General features: G+C 46.9%; 1 protein-coding gene and 1 pseudogene across 6 annotated transcripts; one reads left to right on the top strand and one right to left on the bottom strand.

The window, feature by feature from the left end:
• Nucleotides 1–2,306: 2,306 nt before the first annotated feature.
• On the bottom strand, nt 2,307–3,521 carry LOC114688548 (annotated as a pseudogene).
• Nucleotides 3,522–4,557: 1,036 nt separating this feature from the next.
• Nucleotides 4,558–8,564, top strand: LOC114688551 (N-acetyltransferase family 8 member 2-like). 6 transcript variants are annotated; one of them, XM_028863128.2, is made up of 4 exons: nt 4,559–4,894; nt 5,049–5,136; nt 6,782–6,926; nt 7,292–8,564. In XM_028863128.2, the coding sequence occupies exon 4, from the start codon at nt 7,366–7,368 to the stop codon at nt 8,044–8,046; it is 681 nt and encodes a 226-aa protein (XP_028718961.1). In that variant the 5' UTR covers nt 4,559–4,894; nt 5,049–5,136; nt 6,782–6,926; nt 7,292–7,365; the 3' UTR covers nt 8,047–8,564. The 6 variants fall into 6 exon arrangements, with proteins under 6 accessions (XP_037059761.1, XP_028718961.1, XP_037059758.1 ...); XM_037203863.1 differs by having other exon boundaries at nt 4,559–4,964; XM_037203864.1 differs by lacking the exons at nt 4,559–4,894; nt 5,049–5,136 and adding an exon at nt 6,402–6,668.
• Nucleotides 8,565–21,020: the final 12,456 nt, after the last annotated feature.

The following is a 21,020-nucleotide window of genomic DNA, read 5'->3' as shown; positions in this document are numbered from 1 at the left end:
TATGTATGTATGTATGTGGAAAGTGTCTGTGCCTGGTGGTGCAGAGAGAAGTAGGCATCCCATTCTTGGCACTGGAGTTACAAAAGCTTAGAAGTTGTCAGGTGAGCTCACAACTGCCTGGATCTCCACCTCCAGGAGACCTGATGTCTTCATCTGGCCTCGGCCAGCATCTGCACACACATGTCGTCAACTCACAGACACACAAAGAACAACACAAACCTTTGAAGTAAAAGCAGGACTGGGAGTAGTCTTTTTTTATACTAATCTTTGTTTCAAACCTTTATACAGTGAACATATATTAAGTTTATAACCAGGGAAGGAAAAAGTCAATGTTTTCTTTAATGCTGAGATTTTTCAGAGATTTCACAAAACCTCTTTTGTTGACATTCTACAAATGACGTCATCAAATAACTTCTCAGTACTGTCCTCTGTAATGACAGTTTGTATACCTGTGAGGAGGAGTGGTAATTTATGGCTTGCTGATATATTTATGTGCTAATTGTTTTATGTAAGCATTTATATGTGAAATCATTTGACAATTTGGTTAATGGTATGAAGTTACAAGTGATCAAAACACTCAAAACAGAACCAGCGAGATGGCTCAGCAGGTAATGATTGCTGCCAAGCCTAATGACCTTTCCTGTAACTCACATGTGTAAGGAAAGAGCAGAGTCTAGCAAGTTGTAGTCCGTGTCTACACATGGGCTCTGGGGCACAAATGCCCAAGAATACACATACAAAAAAATAAATAGATGATAGATACACAGATAAATGTAATTTAAAACTATTTAGAGCAGGTGGCAATTCATCACTCATTCCAAATGTCCATTGTAGTACAGTTATGAGTGTAAGAAACTAAATTTTCTGAACATAGAAACCAAATTTGGTCTGATCTCAAGGCCATCCTGGCTATATGGTGAGTTGGAGGTGAGCTTGTCTACCTCAATTTCTGTCTCAAAAACAAGACAACAAAAACTGTATTTGATTCCATTTTAAAATACATTTAGATACCAACTTCAAACCACATTCTACAAGTACTTGATAAGTTTAATATTCATTTATTTATTTTTAAAGACGTATGTTTTAATTTTATGTATATGAGTGTTGTTTTGCCTGCGTTTATGTGTGAACACCACAGGTGTGCTTACTGTGCCCACGGAAGGCAAAGAGGGCATTGGATCTCCCAGAACTGGAATGATGGATAGTTATGAGCCAGCACGTGTGTGCTGGGTGAAACCCAGGCTGTCTGGAAGAGCAGCAGTGTTCCTAAGGATCTCTCCAGCCCTGCATGGATTATATACGTTAGTGATTAACTCAGAGTTACAGATAATGCATAGGTGTCACATTAGGGGAAGAAATAAAAAAGCACTTCCCCTGGAGTCATTTAACCAAGATGGAGTCCGGATTTGAATTCTCTACTTCCTGCTCCTCTCGTCTTCTGTTCTGTCTTTCCGCTGCTGCTGCCTGAAGGCTTTCTTGTGAATCTGTCTCTGTCTGTGTCTTCTGTCTGTGTGTGTCTGATGGCTGTGTATGTGTGTTGAACTCTGTGTGTCTGGGTGTCTGCCCCTCACAAAGGACTTAACTCTCTAAGTATTGACAGTATTGAACAGCAGGGGTTGGGGATTTAGCTCAGTGGTAGAGTGCTTGCCTAGCAAGCACAAGGCCCTGGGTTCGGTCCTCAGCTCCGAATAAACAAACAAACAACAACAACAACAAAGTATTGAACAGCACCGAAAGCGCCACATGGGGAAGGAATGGAATCCTTTACACTGCAGCGGTTCTCAACATGTGGCATTTAAAAAAGCCTCTTCCCACATATTCCCGATGATCTTATGGACCCTCAACCATAAATTTATTTTGTTGCTACTTCATAACTATAATTTTGCTACTGAGCAGTTTCTCAGTTCCTAAGACCACCGGAAATACGTGTTTTCCAATGGTCACAACCCACAGGTTGAGAATCCCTGCCTCACAGAAATCGTTAACAGTCTTACAAAAGATTAAGTCACTGTGTCCACCTGATCCCAGCTGACCCAGATAACAAACATCATTGTTTATCAACCAATACCCATAAATGTTGCTTTCAACCTTTATGGTAAATTTTACAATGCTGCTTTTAACTTTCATATTTGTTTTCAGCAAATGATACATATGCATTTTCTGGGTCTGGGGCATGGAACGGTACATAACTTAAGATCGTAGCTATACAGCTGGGCAGTGGTGGTGCACACCTTTAATCCCAGCACTCGGGAGGCAGAGCCAGGCAGATCTCTGTGAATTCGAGGCCAGCCTGGTCTACAAAGTGAGTTCCAGGACAGGCTCCAAAGCTACACAAAGAAACCCTGTCTTGAGAAAAACAATCCAAAACAAAGATTGCAGCTATACATTAGCTTAGGCTGTACAAGTTGATTACATGGGAAGTTCAAGGCCAGTAAGGATGAGTATTACATTGTTCTCTCTCTCTCTCTCTCTCTCTCTCTCTCTCTCTCTCTCTCTCTCTCTCTCAACTATGAATGACACTTTATCCAGTCATTTTATTTTAACAACCAAAACTCTGGGAATTCAAAATTAACTTCTTGCCTGTGAGCTTCTTAAATGCACCAGAGAGAGCTTCCACCTCGTGCTCCATTGTTCTGCTGGGTTGTGTCTAAACGAACCATCAGGAGCCAGCTGCTGTCCGGTTCCACACAGATCCTCTTACCCACAATTCCACTCGGGAGGACCAAGTGCTCGAGGATGGTGTTATGCACTGCTGTCGGCATGGCTTCTAGGTGCATCTGCTTATTTTTTGTATGGCTTTTCTAGCTGGCGTGAGCAGAACCCTCCTCTGAGCTATAAAGACCATGTGTTTCCCTCTAAACCTCTTCTCCAATTCACAGCTAGCCCGACTTAGGTTTTCTGGGAAGATTTCAGCTAAGGAACTGGCACAAAAGTTATGACCCCCACCAACTTCATCAACCTTGGCCATGGTAATGTTGAATTCCCACGGCTGAACCTTGAGATCTGAGTTCATTTCCAGCTCAAGCCGTGCCTGGGAGATGCCAGGTGCTTCACAGTCTTGGCACTTACTGAACATGGCCTTGTCCTTTCAGAGTGCTAGCTTAGAAACACATTGTTCTCTTAAAGAAAGGTTAAATCAACAGTTTGAGTACATAGTAGAATGGCAGTCTTAAGAGACCTCAAGGTATATTATTAACTCTGGCCGTGAGGTACAGCAAAAGTTCATTCTCTTAGAAAGTAGAGAGTGTTTCATACTCCATCACGACACAGCCCAAGCTTAATAATGCACAGAACGCTTGCATCAATCACTTCTTGTTATATTTACACAAACCTGCACCTCCTGATTCTCTTTTATCTAGAAATACTCCCAGGTAAATTTTTCCACATAATTTTGAAAACTGCATTAATATTTCTTAAAACTTCCCCAGATAGAGAAGAGATTATTAGGAAATGAATACAAGCAAAATCCAGTGATAAACATATATGAAAATGTAATAAGCTGGATTATTTTATATGCTAAATAAATAAGAGTCCAAAAATAATCATTTTTAATTAATTGGTTGGCTATTAATAAACAACAACAGCATTGATTCTCATATATTATTACGAAAAAACACAGATGTATAAAGCTTTTGGGGTTTGTGTGTGCAGTGTATGTGCATATAAGCATATGTGCAGGCATGTGTAGAGGGGTGTGTGTGCACAGATGCCAGAGTTGACAGCAGGTGTTTTCTCCCAACACTTCCCACTTTAGATTTTGAGGCAAGGTGTCTCTTGCTGAATCTAGAGCTCACAATTCATCCAGACATGCTAGCCATCTGGCTCTGGAATCTGGAACTCTGCCTCCCACATGCTGGGGTTACAGGCAGGTGGCTCTTCCCCACGGCCTGGTGCTCATGCTTGTACAGCAAGAGGTTGCCCACTCCATCACCTCCCCAGCCCGAACCGGTTTTGTTTTCTTAGGTACTTATCTCAGGAAGGCTTTTTAGAGAAACTCGATGACCTTTCCATGTGAGATGTTCGGTATCGTTTGTTCCAGCCCTCTTTAACATTACCAGAGCTGAAGTGTTGACTCCTGAGATAGTTTTCAAAACGGCTGATAGCAAAACAAGACAAGGCACCAATGTTTTCTACGTCTGAAACATCTGACCTGCCTTCTTCGTTAGCCATGTTCTTCCTCTGTTTTCAGACACTAGTTTTCCCTTTGAATGCTTGAACACATTTTCAGTAGAGCTTTCCTCTTCATTTTCACGGTTTGCAGTGACAGAGTCCTTTGTTGGTAGCCACAAATATCTGACACAGGTCAACAATCTACCAAAGATAGTAGAAAGAGTTAGAGTCTGACGCATTCACACACATGAATGTGTGTTCTGTGTGAGGGTAACACTGATCCAGGTGTTCTGCTTTTTCATGATTCTTACGGACTATTTTCAAAACACGGCCTCAACAGCCATTGTAATACACAGAATTATACACTTTTAAAGCTTTTTTTTTTTTTTTAATTAAAAATGTGATTGAGGGCAAAGGCTGTGTGGCTACTAAGCCTGAAGCCCTAGAAAGCGGTAGACGCACTGTGTCTCTTGCAGGCTGCCTTCCCAGGGCTGCTCTGGGCACAAGTTCCTGGGCTCCCTCCTCCCGCCTCAGCTCAGGCACTGCCGCCAGGGGGCGCCGCGGAGCCCGCGCACCCCTTGCATGTGTTCTCCAGCCCCGGCTTGGAGGGAGCGCAGCAAATGTGGGCTGGGGGATCTGTGATCTGTGCCCCATCACACAAGGTAAGGGTCACCACGAGAGGAGGAGCACTCGCTCGCGCCAGGCTCTGAGAGCCGACTTCCCGGAAGATCGTCCCCCTCGGAAACAAGTCCGCCACTTCCGGAAGCCTCCAGTGCCCTCCCAGGTAGAACACTTTTCCTCCTGGGGAGTTGTCCTCACGGCTGAGCTTAGGTGGCTGACGGGGAGAGAAACAGGTGCTCTTCCCCCAATGGTGGAACTTTGGAGATGAGGTTCTGAGCGGTGCCTTTGTTCTTAGCCATTGTCATGGTTCTCATTAGAGACCCGCAGGTTCTTCCTATGAAAAGAAAAAATATCCACCAAGGGAAGACTCACGGCCCTTTTCCACAACATCCTGGACTCTGCCGGGTGAGGACTCTCGGAAGGAGGCAGGGAGGCAGCCCCGTGGGGAGGTGGGGGCGGTGTTTTACATAGAAGAAGCCCCCGGGTGCTTAGAGGCCTGCGGACAGGTGAACACCCTCAACAGTGACAGGCATTCCTGAGGGCAGTGAGTGTTCCAGGAGAGGACGCTGGAGCTAAAACCCCGGCTTTGCGAAGGCAGCCGGTGAGTGACACAAGACCAAGACACGGCTCGAAAAGAAAGGTGGCCACCAAGGAAGAACATGGGTGATGGGAGGCCAGGACCTGGCTCTGCAGGTCCTGCATCCTTATTAGGCAGTGTGGACTCAATTCCAGGAGCACAAGAGACCACATGTAGATCAAGTCTCATAAACACACCCACAGTTCCTGCATCTCACTAGTTAAAAGGCTGGCTATCCGCTCCTTGTAAGGGTTCCTGCTACATAAACTTGAAGTTGGTGTCCTCTCTCTCCCCTCCCTTCCACGTCCCTCCCTACAGCCTACCCTTCACCTCTCAGAATCCATGTAAGGTGTCTTTCCCCAAAAGCTATGACCATGTTCTTCACAAGCTGTTCCTTAGTCCTGCTCAGGAATCCCGGTTTCTCTCCCTTTGGCCTGAGAAGCTTCTCCCTGCTGGCAGAGGCTAACTAACCTCTCTCAGAGTCTTGACCCCAAGTCCTCCTGGGAAACCTCGCTAGCTCCCTCCCCCACATCCTCTGGTGTTTATTGCAGTGTTGGAAGTTCCAAAGGCTTCTCTCTGTCCCTCAAGTCCAAAATGCCTCTGAGGATCTTCTTCAGTGTAAGACCCCCACCGAGGCCGCCTCCTATCCTTCTCCTTAGAGCTCAACCATAGGCCCAGGCTAAACACTACAAAAAAGTGCCAGCTTACCACATGACCCTGTGCTATACCCATCACCCCTGTCTGTGGCCCTGCCACCGAGGTCCATGCCCAAGGGCTCCCCAGCTTCACCACACATGACTCCCGAGGAGTAGGTAAGGCTCCTATGATGTAAGGCTCCACCCTACCTTACGTCTGATTTCTCCCGAGAGCCCACTGGCCCTGCCCCCGATAGACCCAAGCTAACTGTGCTGCAGCAGACAAAGCGTGGGCTTGCAGTGTGACCCTGTTCAGGAAGCCATGAGTGTTAGTTATTTAGCTGCGTTGGGTTCTTACCCTGCAAGGAAGTGTCACGAAACACGACAGAATCCGCTTATAAGAGTTTATTAGAGATAAAGGGATAGAGAGTGCGCAGGCCTGTGGGAGAGACACATGCGTGGAGAAGAAGAGGAGAGGAGAGAACCGGGAATATGGCGCTCCACTTTAAAAACCGGATAGGGGCGTGGCCAGATCACGTCACTACTCCACGCGTGTGTGTAGATCACATGGTCACGTTGCACGCTTACCGTGGCCATGTAATGTCACGGATCCTGAAGTGCCAAGCCAGATCTGCTCCCTAGAGATTCATCAGGCTCTGGTAGGCTCTCCTGGATATTGTCAGAAGCTGAGGCCATCCTGGACACTCTTAGATCTGTGGTACCAGGTGAGAGGGCAGAGAGGTGAGACTTGGGGGTCTCTGTGGGTCTGGAGTCCCACAACCTTCCTGAGGACCCATGGGGCAGAGTGTTTCTGATTTGACCCTTCGCTTTTGTGTAGACTAAATCTTCCCAATTGCTGGAAAGAGGATTTGCTGAAACGTGTGCCTAGGAATACAGGAGTTTTCAGTGTCTGGACCCTGAAGAAGGAAAGAAAGACCTCGGAACAGCCTATCTTTCCATAGTGTGCCAGCTCAGTACCAAAGGTCAGATAGCTTGGAATCGGATTCGGAGTGTGATACGGAAGGGTCTGCACATAGCTTACCGGATTAAATCTTCAAAGCAACCTGGAAACCGGGTGTTGTTTTACCATGATCTACAGATGAAGATGCACAGGCTCGGAGAGGTCTAGGGACATGTCCCAGGGTCACGTGGCTAGAAAAGGGAGGAAAGGGGGGGGGGCTCGGGGAGAGGGTGTCATAGATGATGCTGACCTGATGCTTTCTCACAGAAGTAGTTTCCTGCCTCCTCCTGGGTGTTGACAGAGGCACACCCATGAATGGAATCTCCGGGTTTCTGGGAGGCTAGGAGGGGCTTGGGAGACTGACCTGACTTCCTCTGTTTCCTGCAGGGCTCAGGGAAGCCGTGCAAGAAGGTCTTGATGTCCCTTGTGATCACTGATATTTGAGATCCAGAAGTCTCCGCATGGCTCCTTATCACATCCGCCAGTACCAGGAGAGGGACCACAAAAGGGTCCTGGAATTGTTCTCCAGGGGCATGGAGGAGCATGTCCCTGCCATCTTCCGCCGTATGTTGACACTGCCCCGAACCCTCCTGCCCTTACTTGGGGTGCTCGTAACCATAGCCCTGGTGTCTGGCTCCTGGCTCCTGGCCACAGTGTGCAGCTTCCTCGTGCTCTTTTGCCTGTGGCTCCTTATCTGGCTTGTTTGCAGAGATTATGTGGCTACATGTTTTCACACAGACCTGGCTGACATCACCAAGTCCTACCTGAATGCACGTGGCTCCTTCTGGGTGGCTGAGTCTGGGGACCAGGTGGTGGGTACAGTGGGCTGTCTGCCAGTCAAGGATCCCCCCTCAGGAAAGAAGCAACTGCAGCTCTTCCGCCTGTCTGTGTCCTCAGAGCATCGAGGACAGGGGATAGCGAAAGCCCTGGTCAGAACTGTCCTCCAGTTTGCAAGGGACCAGGGCTACAGTGACGTGGTCCTTGAGACTAGCATTGTGCAGTATAGCGCGTTGGCTCTCTACCAGGCCATGGGCTTCCAGAAGACAGATGAGTACTTTGCCAGCATAACCATGAGGCTAATGGCTCTCTCTATCTTTCGCTTCACTTACTCTCTCCCTTTTGCCTGGGAGCCAGGGATGTGATCATTTTCTTTGTTTGTCTCTGAGGCTCCAGTTTGCTCTGCTGTAGGAACAAGCAAACCCTGGTAGTTTTCTGCTGCCCGGCACACGAGCTCACTTTTCCTTCCTTTCCGATCCAGCCTTGCTGGTGGTGAGGTGTGGGTGTTGGCAACCGGTCCCATTCTGCCCTTTTAGGTCACTCTTCGATCTTTCTAGTGCTGTGATAATACAGCGCAGCACCCAGCCTGAGCCGATACTGCACGCATTTCATGTATGAGTCTATTAGTTTCAGCTAGGTGGTTGCAGATGTTCCAACAGTCCAGTCAAGATGTAGGATCTTTGCAGAGAGGCCAAAATGAACACAGAAAGGAGCAAAGGTTTTCCTGGGACACCAAACTTGTCACTTATGGGAAGATGTAAGACTTGCATAGAAATGGAGCCTCCTCTGGTAGAGGCACAGCACAGTCATGGGTCAGGGTGACCCTGTGAGGACTGGAGCAGTGAAGCATTTAACTTACTCCTAAGCCACCTTTGTGCCAGGGGGTGAGGGCGGGTGGGGAGGGGGGATGGGTGGCGGTGGGGGGTGACCTCTGGTGCAGTGCAGTGAGAGACATTTTGAATGACCTCTTCTGGGTGTAGTGACCCCCCTGGTCTTATTTGGTCCCGGTCTTGTGGAAAACCACAACTAAATGCTCCAAGCATGGAGCATTCTTGTGGATCCAGGAGGAGGCTATGGAATCAAGAAGTGCCATGAGAAAAAAAAAAAAAAAAAACACCACAGATCAGAGCACTTGTGTGGCCTGGGCAGGCGTCTCCATGACGGGTAAGGTGACCTGCTGACGTCCCACGCAACCTAAGTCAGAAACTCATTTTCTAGTAAAAGGGGGACCTGTAGGTCCCTGGTCCCCGTTTTGGGTAACTGTTGCCTTGCTTGCTGACCTTGACCTTGATATCCTCCCTATGCTAATTCCCTGCCAGGTTCCACCCTCCTGAATGCTTAAGGGAAGATCCTTGCCTGTGTATCCTGCATAATGGGCGTTAACAGCTTAGATGCAAGATTGTAAAACATCAGTAGCGAACTTCTGCCCTCTGGGGTTCTCCCATTGTGCTGTAAGCCTGTATTTAAGACCGCCTCCCTCCTTCAATAAACGGCATTTGGCAAAAAAAAAAAAAAAAAAAAAAAAAAAAAAAAAAAAAAAAAAAAAGAAAGAAAAAAGAAAAGAAAAGAAAGAAAGTGTCATGAATAGATCACTCCAGAGAGGAATCCCAGAACCAACTGACACTTGCTTGAGTTGGACCGCAGTGGGGGTCCAGTGATCCTGGTTATCCTCTGTAAACAGGTTTCATAAGCCCAAGCCTACGTGTCTCACAGATAAGACAATAGTTAATGCAGTTCAGGAGTTGGAACAAAGGCATTCTCAGAGCTGAGGTTGTGGGGTGAAAATTCCGGTGCTAGGTGGAGGCAGCCTCTGTTGGGAAGGAAAAGCCTGAGGTCCCCCAAACCACAAATGATGTCGCCACTGGTTTTGGCTGAATGCCAATACTAGAGAATTCATCCTAAAAACATCACATGCTTCGGTTTCAGGCATGGAGGAGTCAGTCCTCCAGCGGGTGAGCTGGAGGATCTTTGTCTGCAGCCTGGATTTCCAGTGCCAAGAGGCTCAACACAGCTGGGGGGTGGCGGGGGAGGGGGGTTGTTCCAGATAGTCTTGCTTGGTTCCAGACCCTGTGTGCTATCGTGTTACACGCAGGGACCATGTACATAGTGGTACAGTAGTGGCATTGTTATGTGTGCAAACAGCTGCTTTCTGATCAAACTGAAGGCCTGTCCCAAAGAGGGAACTCCTAGAGAGTACTCCAAGTCAAGACAAAGTCCAGTGGCTGTGGAGGTTGTAGGCCCCAGCAAGGAGACGACCACTATTGTTTTATTTTTTATTAAGTATAATGTGTCCACTTACCTTCAAAACGTTTGTGTATGCCCATAGATGACTGCTGTACCGGCCTCAGTATGAAGGGAGACCTTTCACAGTGGGTGGTGGTCTTTTCAGGAACTTGTAACTTGTCAAATCGCTGAGAATAAGTGACTGTTCCTTTGGTCCAGCCCAATATTGCGTCATAAATGGGAGGAAATAGATGTATATATTGTCTGCTCCAAGGCTTAAGAGAGCTGTGGAAGAGGGTGTCTAAAGATTTAAGATCTGGAGTGGGTGGAGTGTTTGGTCTGAATTGAAACATCCTGTCATGGAGAGCTGACAGAGGTTTGGAAGACTCAGGAAAGGCTCTCACGAGCTCTCCCTAAAGTCACCTAAGTAGTAAACATTTTTCTAGCAGCGAGAAGACTCTCAGGAACCCCAGTGTTGCAGACTTTGTGTGCTGTTACCCATGCAATGGCGGGCTTTCAATTAATGTAGCTGCCTGGGTCACCCATGGTTTTTTTTTTCTTGGTTTTCCGAGACAGGGTTTCCCTGTGTAGCTTTGCACCTTTCCTGGATCTCACTCTGTAGCCCAGGCGGGCCTTGGACTCATATCACCCATACTCTTAAGTAACTCCAGTAAACTGTTTCATTAAACTTGACTCGGGAAAATCATTTCTTTGGTCTGTCCTGGTGCCCTGTACAGTGTCAACAGATGTTTGTTCACATCCCCAGGGGAAATCAGACACAAAACACTAACATAGGCACAAACAAAGATGGTTATACTCTCATGTTGTACCCACTTGGGTAAGCCACACTTGATCCAAATGGCAGGGACAGAGAGGCCAAGCAGGTCCAGGATGGAGAGACTGTCAAAGGAGGTACGCAGTAAGTCCTGGCTCCCGGGAAAACTTGTGTGACTCTCCAACTCAGTACACTGGGGATGTCTCCTGCTCAGGGACCCTGCTTCTGGAAACACAGCCCCAGAACTGCACCTGGACCTCCCGGCCCCAGTCCCTGCCCTTCCTCTAGGGCAGCAGCTCAAGAGCAGTGAACTTGCTGGCACATCAAACGTGCTACACTGATGGCCACTGGCATTCTCCTGCTCTCCTGCTCCCCTCGCCATTACCGTTAACGGGTTCAGCACTGCACTTCAGCTGAGAGAAAGGGATGGCCGGTGAGTAGAGAGGCAACTTGGCCTGTTGGTATGCTGGCGGCCGTGGAGAGTTATTTCTTTGCTCCGTGACCTGTGTTACCCACAGGGGGAGCATCAGCTGCCGTGTTGCCTACTGAATTGAAGAGTGGACACGGAGCTCCTTACCACCCCAAGGCTAACACCAGCAATTAAATGTCCGCCCTGAACAGTGCCTTGTGCAGGGGCCAAAGAGCCATCTCCAGGGGGAGGGGAAGGAAGGTCCTTAGTGTTCTTGAGCCAAATCCAAATAACGGTTCTCCATCTCTTCTTGAAGGCTGCAAAGATGAGGCCATGCTGTGCGGATGGCTGCATGTGGACGGACATGGGATTGACATCCCTGAGTCAGAGTGGGCTAAGACAAGGAAGACTTCCTGAGTTGTAGTTGAGCACTGGTGTCCTAAGACTTGGGAAGTCCACGTGATAAACAGGAAGTTGTGCCCTACGATCTGAGCCAAAATGCAAGATAACCTGGTAAAATGGAGGTGCCAGGGTCTGGGGAGACAGAAGCAGGAAGCTGTGGCTGCCGGAGCTCAAGTTACTTCTTGGGCTGCTGGGAATGCTTGGGATTTGAGAAATAGGGTGACAGCACACTTTTGATGGACCAAAGGCCGCAAAGTCGTACAGTGTAGCTGTAGGTTAATTTCATGTTGGATACCTTCTTTCTAAAAAAAAAAAAAAAAACAAATTGGAAGGAAATAGAATCATTGGAAAGGTCTAAACTCAGTTAGAATCTCAAAGGTTAGAAAGAGCAAACTCTCAATGGGGTTTTCTTAATAATGGAGTGGCTGTGGCCAGAGCCAGTGGCTGTGCCACTTTGGCTCCAACTGGATGAATCCACCCCCACCAGGCTGTGAAGCCTAGTCTGAATATAAAATGTTATGTTTCTCAACGAAATCTGCCCTCCGCATCCATCTTAGGCTTGTGGAGCCTGAGGCATGAGCAGTTCTACATTCAGGAGAGCAACTTTCAAATGCAAACAGCGTTCACTGGAAGAGCCAGGGCAAGGCTGAGAGAGACCTGAAGCTTAAACTCTGTAGCTTGAAGTGTGTGGTTGAATAAATCAGGGAGAATTTTGTCCCTTCCATAGTGGAATGAAAGCCCATCGAGCCTCTTCCTCGTATAAATTGTGTCGTTTATTGAAGCTTCTCAGTATCAAGTATTTTGTTGAGTCCTGGGCTTCCCCTGGAGAACAGCTGCAAGTCCTCCATCCACGGACAGACTCGAGGCTGAACTGAAGGACTGAGGAGGGACGTACAAGAGCCGGTTCCCACCCACGTGTAGATGTCCTTAACACTGCTGGACTATGTACTTTAAAATGGTTGCAGGACTGGCAAGATGGCTCAGCAGGAAAAGGTATTTGTGGCCAAGCCTGGTAACCTGAGTTCCATCTCCAGGACCTATCGCAAACAATGTTAGGTCCAGCCTATATTGTTTGCTCCCAGGGTCCTCGGAAGAGTCTAACAATCAGCTGAGGATTCTAATCTGAGGGGTTGTCAGTGATCTAAGCACACTGAGTTCTTTAGTCCATTTGCTTTATTTCTCTAAGTCAATTCTCTCGACACAGTTTCTTTTCTGCTCTCTTACTTAGCTCCTCTCAGTCCCTCCTGCTCTCAGTCTCTTCTGCTGTTCTCTCATCATTCTACCTAGTTCTTTCCATCTCTGTCCTCATCTCTATTCTTCTCAATCAATTTTCTCAGTGCTCTCAGAGAACCAGTATATGATAAAGTAATGCGAGGCTTGAAGTTTTCAGGGTTTCAGAGAGAGTGATAAGGACCCACACATAAAGCAAGTAGTTGTCAGCTTCCACTTACACCCCAAAAGGGGAGTGACTAAAGGGGAGTTCTCTGGTAGGGTCAACTAAAGGCTAAGATCATTAGGGCATTTATGTGCTCAAACTATAATCTAGAAATGGCTAGGTAGACTGTTGGGGGTCAACAAGTCACAAGAACATAGACTATCTTTGGCGCCGCTTTTCCCGCTCATTCCAGCTGCAGCTGCTTTCTGATGGGGAGGGGGACATATGTTAGGTGGCTAAGCAACCTATGTCAGAGCATGTAGTATTTGGTTAGTAAAAGCACTTTCACTCAGAGTAATTGCTGAGGAGAAAATCTAGGAATAGCATCTGGCTGAGGAGGAATAAAAACTTAATTTGCACAAGAAAGAAGCTTGGCACCTATTGCCTGCCTGGCCTGGAGGCAATCTCCTTGGGTCAGTGGGAAGTAACTACCTTAACTCAGTAACTAGCAAATGGCTAAAACATCATCCCAGGAATGTGAGCAGTAAATCTCTAAAGTTAGGGTTTTGTGTAAATAACCCGGGGTGAAGGTTAAGGGTTGAGGATTTAATTGTTAGTGGTTCTTTTCTCTGGGTGAGATGAGTTAATGTTTATCTATGTGCAGTTTTGTCCTTGGAAAAAGGTATCTTTGCTGAAATACTTTTGTCTGGAGAATGGCCCTGGCCAGATGTATGTTAATGAAAAATAAACACAGCTGGGGACAGTTATCTAATTACCCCAAGTGTATAGGAAAAGCTGTGCCCAAGACTGAGATGCAATCGTGAGATTACATGTACACATTACATGGAGATGCACAGTAAATGGGGGAGAATCATAACTACTATTGCACCAGAAGTTTACAAGAGACAGCCAGTTCATTCAAAAGGCAGTAATCCCATAACGCCTTGCATGATGGCTTCCTCTAACAGAACCCTTAGTTCTGATAGGTTGACCTTCTGAACTCTAGTTGTCACTGCTGTATACTCTCATGGATTTTCGCTACCAGTGGCTCTCAATAAGGACCCACATGGTGGAAGGAGAGAGCCTACTCCAGCAAGTTTTTCTCAGACCTCCACATCATGGTGCATGCGCACTCACACATATACACACACCAAGTAAATAAATGTAATACACATTTAAAACAAATGATAATAAATGAAAGAACATTTGTGTGGTCAACTCCAGGTATTTTATGCAAGTGGTAAGGGTCAGCCCAGTCATTTTCATCAGTCCCTAACCAAATAAATTAACCAACCAGAAAGCTGATTGGCTCTAAAGGAAAGAGTTCAGGAATGAGCATCCTAAAGCACAAAGTAATCAGCAAAGACCCTTCTTTTTTATTATTTTCATTTTTCTAATGTTATTTTTATTCATCTATTTAGTTTACATCCCAGCTGCAGCCTCTTCCCCACCATCCCACCCCCCAATCCTCTCCATCCAAGAAAGGGCAGATTTCCCATGAGTATCAACAAAACATGTTGTATCAAGTTGCATTAAGACTAAGCACCTCCTCATGTATTGAGGCTGGCAAGGCAACCCAGTATGAGGAGTAGGGCCCCCAAAGCCAGTAAAAGTGCCTACATCAGTCCTATGCAGGCTCTCAGGTTCTCAGTTCAGTCTCTGTGAGCCCCTATGAGCCCAGGTTAGCAGATCGTGTGAGCCTTCCCGTGGTGTCCTCGACCCCTCCGGCTCCTACACTCCTTTCTCCTCCTCCTTCACAGGATTCTCGAACTCTGCCCAATGTTTGACTGTGGGTCTCTGCATCACCCTCCATCAGTTGCTGGATGACTCCTACATGGTGACAGTTGCGTCAGGCACCAATTTGGAGTTCCTTGATCCTGCCTGGCCTCTGGTAAAGCCAAAGACGTCTTCCAAAGTACTAGCAACAAAGACCCTTCTAAAGCCACACCCTGAACAGTGAATACATCTGCCAGGCCACCTGCCAGTGACTGTTGGTTCAAGTGGCCATGTTCTGATAGCTGAACTTGAACTTAAATCTTATTATTTGTGGTCAAGGACATCTGATTCACTAAGTCTTACATAACCCTCCCCATGATCCTTCAAGCCTCCCTTGGGGCTGGAGAGATGGCCGAGTTGTTAAGAGAACTTGTTCTTGCAGAAAACCTGGGTTCCATTCCCAACACCATGTCTATGAAGCCTTAGTATCCTTGGACTCAGGTGGCTCTCTCATGGCTGCCAGCATCCATGCATTCAAAGACATCTTTGTATTTCTATTAGGGTCCTGAAATCTATGGGACTAGACGTCTCAGATTAAACTTGACAAGCTCATGGGGCCCCTCTCTAGGGTTATATAAGTGGTAAACAGTTGTTGGGGGTGGTGAAGGGACTGTGATGGAGCTACCAGCCTGTGGTTCAGGGATTTCCAATGACCCAGCTTTTATAGATCATGTTCTGTGCTGATGTGGGCGCCTGTAAGGAAACCCAGTTAATTCTGGCTCCTACTGTGGTCTGTGCTCACCTAGTGCTCACAGAAAGTGCAGGAGGGACTGAGGAGACGGCTGAGGGGGAAAGTGAGTGCTTCCCACACAGACAGGAAGACCCGAGCTCAGCTACACAGTCCTATAACAAGTCAGCTGCTGCAGCACGGAACTATGATGTCAGTGCTGGGGAAACAAACAGGCAGATTCCCCGAAGCATAGGAGCCACTCAGTCTAGCCAGTGAGTGAGTGAGAAACACTGTCTCAACAACGTGGGGAAGAAACTAAAGAGTACATCCAGTGTGAATTCCTGGTCTCTACATGTACACTTCCACAGACGAGTATACACACACACACACACACACACACACACACACACACACACACACACTTTCAATGTATGGGCATATGGCTGAGACTCCAGGGGTTGACAGTTCCTATAGCGAGAGTACCCTAGTGTTCAGAGCCAGAAAGAAATGAATGCTACATGGTGTACATATGTGGGCATGGAGAGAAGCTTTGACCAAAGCAGGACCCTGGGGTCCAAATAGTCTGAGTCCTGCTGCTCAGCTCTCTTGTTGAATTAAATATGAGAGACAGAAAAGACAAAGAGAAGGATTGTCATAGTGCTAGACGCTCAGAAAGATCGAAGAGACTGGCAAACTCCAATGAATTCTTCATTGACTTCTGAAATATGGGAGATGGTTTGTGAAGGGGACCCCCCCCTCCGCCCCGCCCAGCAGGGGCTTCCTCCAGACCCTGGATTAAACACAAGCCACACCCAAACACCAGGTTTCACAGAGAGATCCTTTATTAAGCAGGGAAGAAAGTTAAAGTGGCTGCTTTCTGACTCAGGCAGAAAAACAGCACCTTGCAGGTGTCATTTTTAAGAGGAGAAGAAGGGGAGGTCTGTGTTAGAATGGGCTAGGATGGGATGGTAAAGGAGATAGGGGACAAGGAAAAAGGGAAGGGGTATTTGTCCCGGAGGTTGACAGGACTGCCTCTGGATGGAGAGGAGACAGATGTGGCACATAAGCAAATGGCTGTTTATAAAGGTAAAACGGGAAACCTCATGTTAGGATGAGGTGTTTATTTTTAACTGGGCTTGTTAATTAGGTGAGCCAACTGGGCTTCTGATTGCTGGACTTCAATACATTGATAACTGGACCTTGGTGGTCAGCCTCAGGAGGAGGAAGTGGCTAATAAGGGAATGGACCTCGGTGGCTACTTTAGAATGTAATGGACGGTTTTTAGAAGGCAGAGGGAATGGGGAGAAGGGCTGGGCCTGCCAGAGCCACATGCTCCAGTGGCTGGTGTCCATTCAGCTTGTGTTCCTCGTGCGGTTCATTTCCAGAGGCGCATACATACACTTGTGAATGGGACCCCAGTGGGGCCTTGAACTCCATGGTTACCCTGGCTTCCTGGAAGGCCACGCAGCTCAGACAAGACCTACAGCCAGAGGCCACAGGACCCAGGTCCCTCTTTCTAACCCTGACCACATGTCCTGCTTATGATTTCCGACATCCTGTTGGGAGGTACCTTCCTCATAACCTGTCACCACCCAGTCCTAAGCTGATATTGTGACAGTGATGTCACAATGAGATGCTTTGGAAAGGGCTAACCTGGGAGTTTGATTCTTCCTTTCTTTCTTTCTTTCTTTCTTTCTTTCTTTCTTTCTTTCTTTCTTTCTTTCTTTCTCTCTTCTCTTCCTTCCTTCCTTCCTTCCTTTCTTCTTCCCTTCCTTCCTTCCTTTCTTTATTTCGTCTTTTATATTCTTTCTTTAACCTGGCTGCTGGCTCCCTGTGGGCCTGAGCAGGATGGGCCTTGGCTCTGCTGGACTGGGCTCCGCTCCTGGTCTGAGGAGATCCTGGAGGGAGGGGGCTGGGCCAAGGATGGGAGCACACAGCAAGCCTCGGGCCACTTGAGGCTGCAGCTGAGAGCTGGTGACCAGCCAGGCAAAGAGAGTTTGATTCTTATTTCTCGTTTTGGTAAACGAGCAAACAGAGGAATATTCTCCAAAGATGAATGAAGTTCATGGGGAGCCACCGATCATTGCTGTTGTATCCCCAATTTTAGATCAAAGAACTCTTAGAGGCAGTAGTGTTGCAAAAGTAAAAAAATCTTTATCTCAGCTGGGGCTCCTCACTCCCCACTGGAATAGGAGACGAGCAGAGGCAATACTGGGACACACAGACAGTATAGCGGGAATACAGAGATGTTGGGTTCAACCATACGTCAACCAGTTAGGACCGACAAAATGTTCACAAAAATCACAAAAGCAGGACTGCACGTTTACAAAAGAGTTTAAGGTCAGCCAATTAGAACAGGCAGCGTTTGCAATCTTAAGATTAGGACACATTTGGTGTTGTGTGCTAATCACCAGTGTGACAGGTTTTACTGCCTCATGCTTTATCATGGTTATAACCCCACTGGGAGAGGCTTTACATTTCCATGTTTTATAATTCCTAAGGCAAATACTTTATCTCCTGCTTTACTTAGGAAGAGTCAAGTAACCCTTTAGGAAACACTGGGAGTCAGGTTAGATCCAGGTGAGGGATTTAACTCTTTCAATTGCAAAATACATGTGTGTCTTGCCCAACTGTGCTTTCCAATCGCTGGGACAGGGAGAAGGGTTTCTTTCTTAGATTTTTGTTGTTGTTGTGTGGCAAAACTTTTCCTGAGGAGATGCAACGCACTTCGACTCACCTCAGACATCGAGTCCACGACAGACAGAAGTACAGAGATCCCCAAGGTCCAACTTGATGAATTAGTGAGTTTTATTGTGGGCTACTTACCGGAATATGGACGAGGGGTGCTTACAGGAGCAGAAATGACTTGCACACAGGCACTACTACACGTTAGAGAGTTCTTCCAGGCAGCTCGGCAGGTTTCTGCTTTTTCTCAGAAGCTGGTCTGGTCTGTTTTCTTTGCAGCTTGTCTTGTCTGAGTCTTCTTTGCAGCTTTATTGCTTACTCTTGCTGGGGAAGATGGGGTGAATCTGGTCAGTTTCAGGAACTTCCTGAAGCTGTTGTGAGTTGTTTACCTTCCTGCTTAAGGAGCTTCCCTACAGGATGGAATGTTTCAATCTCCGACAAAACTGCTTAAAACACATTTTGTGCACAAGTCATTGATTATATGTATGTATATACGTACCCCATGGATGCCTGGTGCCCATGGAGGTCAGAAGATGTCAGATCCCATGTAATGGTTGTAAGCCACCATATGGGTCCTGGATACTGAACCCAGGTCTTCTGGAAGAGAAACAAATTCTTCTAACAACTCGGAAATCTCTCCAGCCCCAAAGGAGGTTTTAAGGATCACGGGAAGGGTTACATAAGACTTAATAAATCAGATGGCCTTGACCACAAATAGTAAGTTCAAATTTAGCTCTCAGAACATGGCCACTCCTACCTTGAACCAACAATCACTGGCAGGTGGCCTGGCAGAGGTATTTACTGTGCAGGGTATGGCTTCAGTAGGGGCTTTGCTGAGTACTTCTTGTTTTAGGGCACACATTCCTGAACTCTTAGGTACTGAAGAAAATGACTGGATTGATTCAGACAACTTGTACAACATACCTGGAATTGAATGAACAATCATTTTTTGGTTGGTTGGTTGTTTTCGAACATTTATTTATTTATTACATTTATTTTCTTTGTGTGGTACCTATGAAATAATCCACAGGAGATAGTTATTGACAACCACACTGGTCGAGCAAATTAGAAGTATTGAGTCCTTTTTTTCATTGACAGGCAGACCAAGAGGAGTGAGCTCAGGCCTCTGAAAAGCCTCTTGGTGCCCAAGCTCAGGGTTACAGTGTTTTTAGAGGTGAAATCATAATTATACCAGTACTCAGGAGGAGCAGGTATTGCGAGGGACTCCGAGCAAGCAGCGCAGTAACATCTGCTTCCTTTCCAAGGCCCGTGGTCAAGGTCACAGACAGTCCTTGAAGCATTGCCAAGGCAGATGTGGCTGGTGCAGGGTGGAAACCTGAGACGTGACTAAGCAGACATAAAATCAATTGGGACAGGATGGCATGACCTCAGTCACTTCACCTGTGGACAATTGTGGGCCTGCAGAGGTCAGACGACAACCGGCTGCATTGGCCTGGGCTGCATGCCTTGTCACTGCTGCAGGGTGATGCAACTCTTCCTTTCAGATTCACCTTTGCTTACTTTCTATCAGTGCCCAGTGTTTTACACCTGACTTTTCCTGGGAAGGTACGTTTCCTCACAGACCACAACACCAAAAACAGACCAAAAAAGAAAAAGGAAAAGAAACGTCACCTAACACTACTGTCTTAGTCAAGGCAACTCTTGGACAGCATTTAATTGGAGGCGTACTTACAGTTTCAGAGACTCAGTCTATTATCATCATTGTGTGAGGGAGCATGGCGGCATGCATGGCGCTGGAGCAGGAGCTGGGAGCTACATCCTGCTCCCCAGGCAGAGACAGACTCTTAGCTTGTATAAGCCTTTGAAACTTGCAAGTGCCCCGCTAGTGACACACTTCCTTAATCCTTTCAAACAGTGCCACTCCCCGGTGACCAAGCATTCACATCTATGAGCCTATGGGGGCCATTCTCGGTCAAACACCACAACTACCTTGGTGAGTTGTTGGCAGAAGTTTCTGTCCTGTCTGCCAGCTCCCGAATAACCGAACAGAGACTTAATATTACTTAAAAATGCTCAGCCACTAACTTACCCATACACAGAAAATAAAAATAGAGAAAAACAGAGCAAAACAAAAACATTGAGGTCTTTAAATATTAAATATGTGCTGGGGTCTGGGGCTGGGAATATAGCATACACACTTTCCCAGCAGATATGAGGCCCTAAGTGCTGTAATAATAATAATAATAATAATAATAATAATAATAATAATAATCTTTTAAGGTACATTTAGAATATATTATGAAGTTAGTATCTAGATACATATGTTTAAAATTGTCCTCTTTCCCATCAAGATGGGCATCCACCTGCAAGAAACCTACTGGGCAAATGTTGCTGCTAGCCACGAGTGTGCACCTCATCGGGCCTCTGGGAGGAAGAAGGCTCTGGTCTATGTGATCGCATACATTTGAAGACATGCCTGAGGGAGGTCTCGGTACAGGAGCTGTCCCAGAACTGAAGGGCATAACTTCCTTTTTAGGTAGCCTCCTTCCATCCATTCCACTCTGACAAAGGGAGAACAGTGTGTCAGCTTCTCACTGAGGTATCCATCCCTGCTGCTGGTAAAGGGCACCTGTTAGGACTACTGTCCTTCTGTCTTAGTTAGGGTTTTATTACTGTGAAGAGTACCATGACCACAGCAACTCTTATAAAGGAAAGCATTTAATTGGGGGTGGCTTACAGTTTCAGACGTTTAGTCCATTGTCATCATGGCGGGAAGCAAAGCAGCATGCAGGCAGACATGGTGCTGGAGAAGGAGCAGAGGGTTCTACATCTTGATCCTTAGGCAGCAGAAGGAGACTGTGTACCACACTGGGCATAGATTGAGCATATATGAGCCCCCAAAGCGCCCCCCCCCAGTGACACACTTCCTCCAACAAGGCCATACCTCCTAATAGTGCCACTCCATTCGGGTCTAGGGGGTCCATTTTCTTTCAAACCAACACACTTTCAGCCAGCCCTGCCCTTGCTGTGATGTACTTTGGGCCTAGTTTGGTGCTCTGTTGA

The sequence above is a fragment of the Peromyscus leucopus genome, chromosome 3, assembly GCF_004664715.2.
Source record: "Peromyscus leucopus breed LL Stock chromosome 3, UCI_PerLeu_2.1, whole genome shotgun sequence".
NCBI classification, from domain to species: Eukaryota; Metazoa; Chordata; class Mammalia; order Rodentia; family Cricetidae; genus Peromyscus; species Peromyscus leucopus.
The sequence above is the reverse complement of the archived record's forward strand: the minus strand, read 5'-3'. Positions and strand labels throughout refer to the sequence as shown.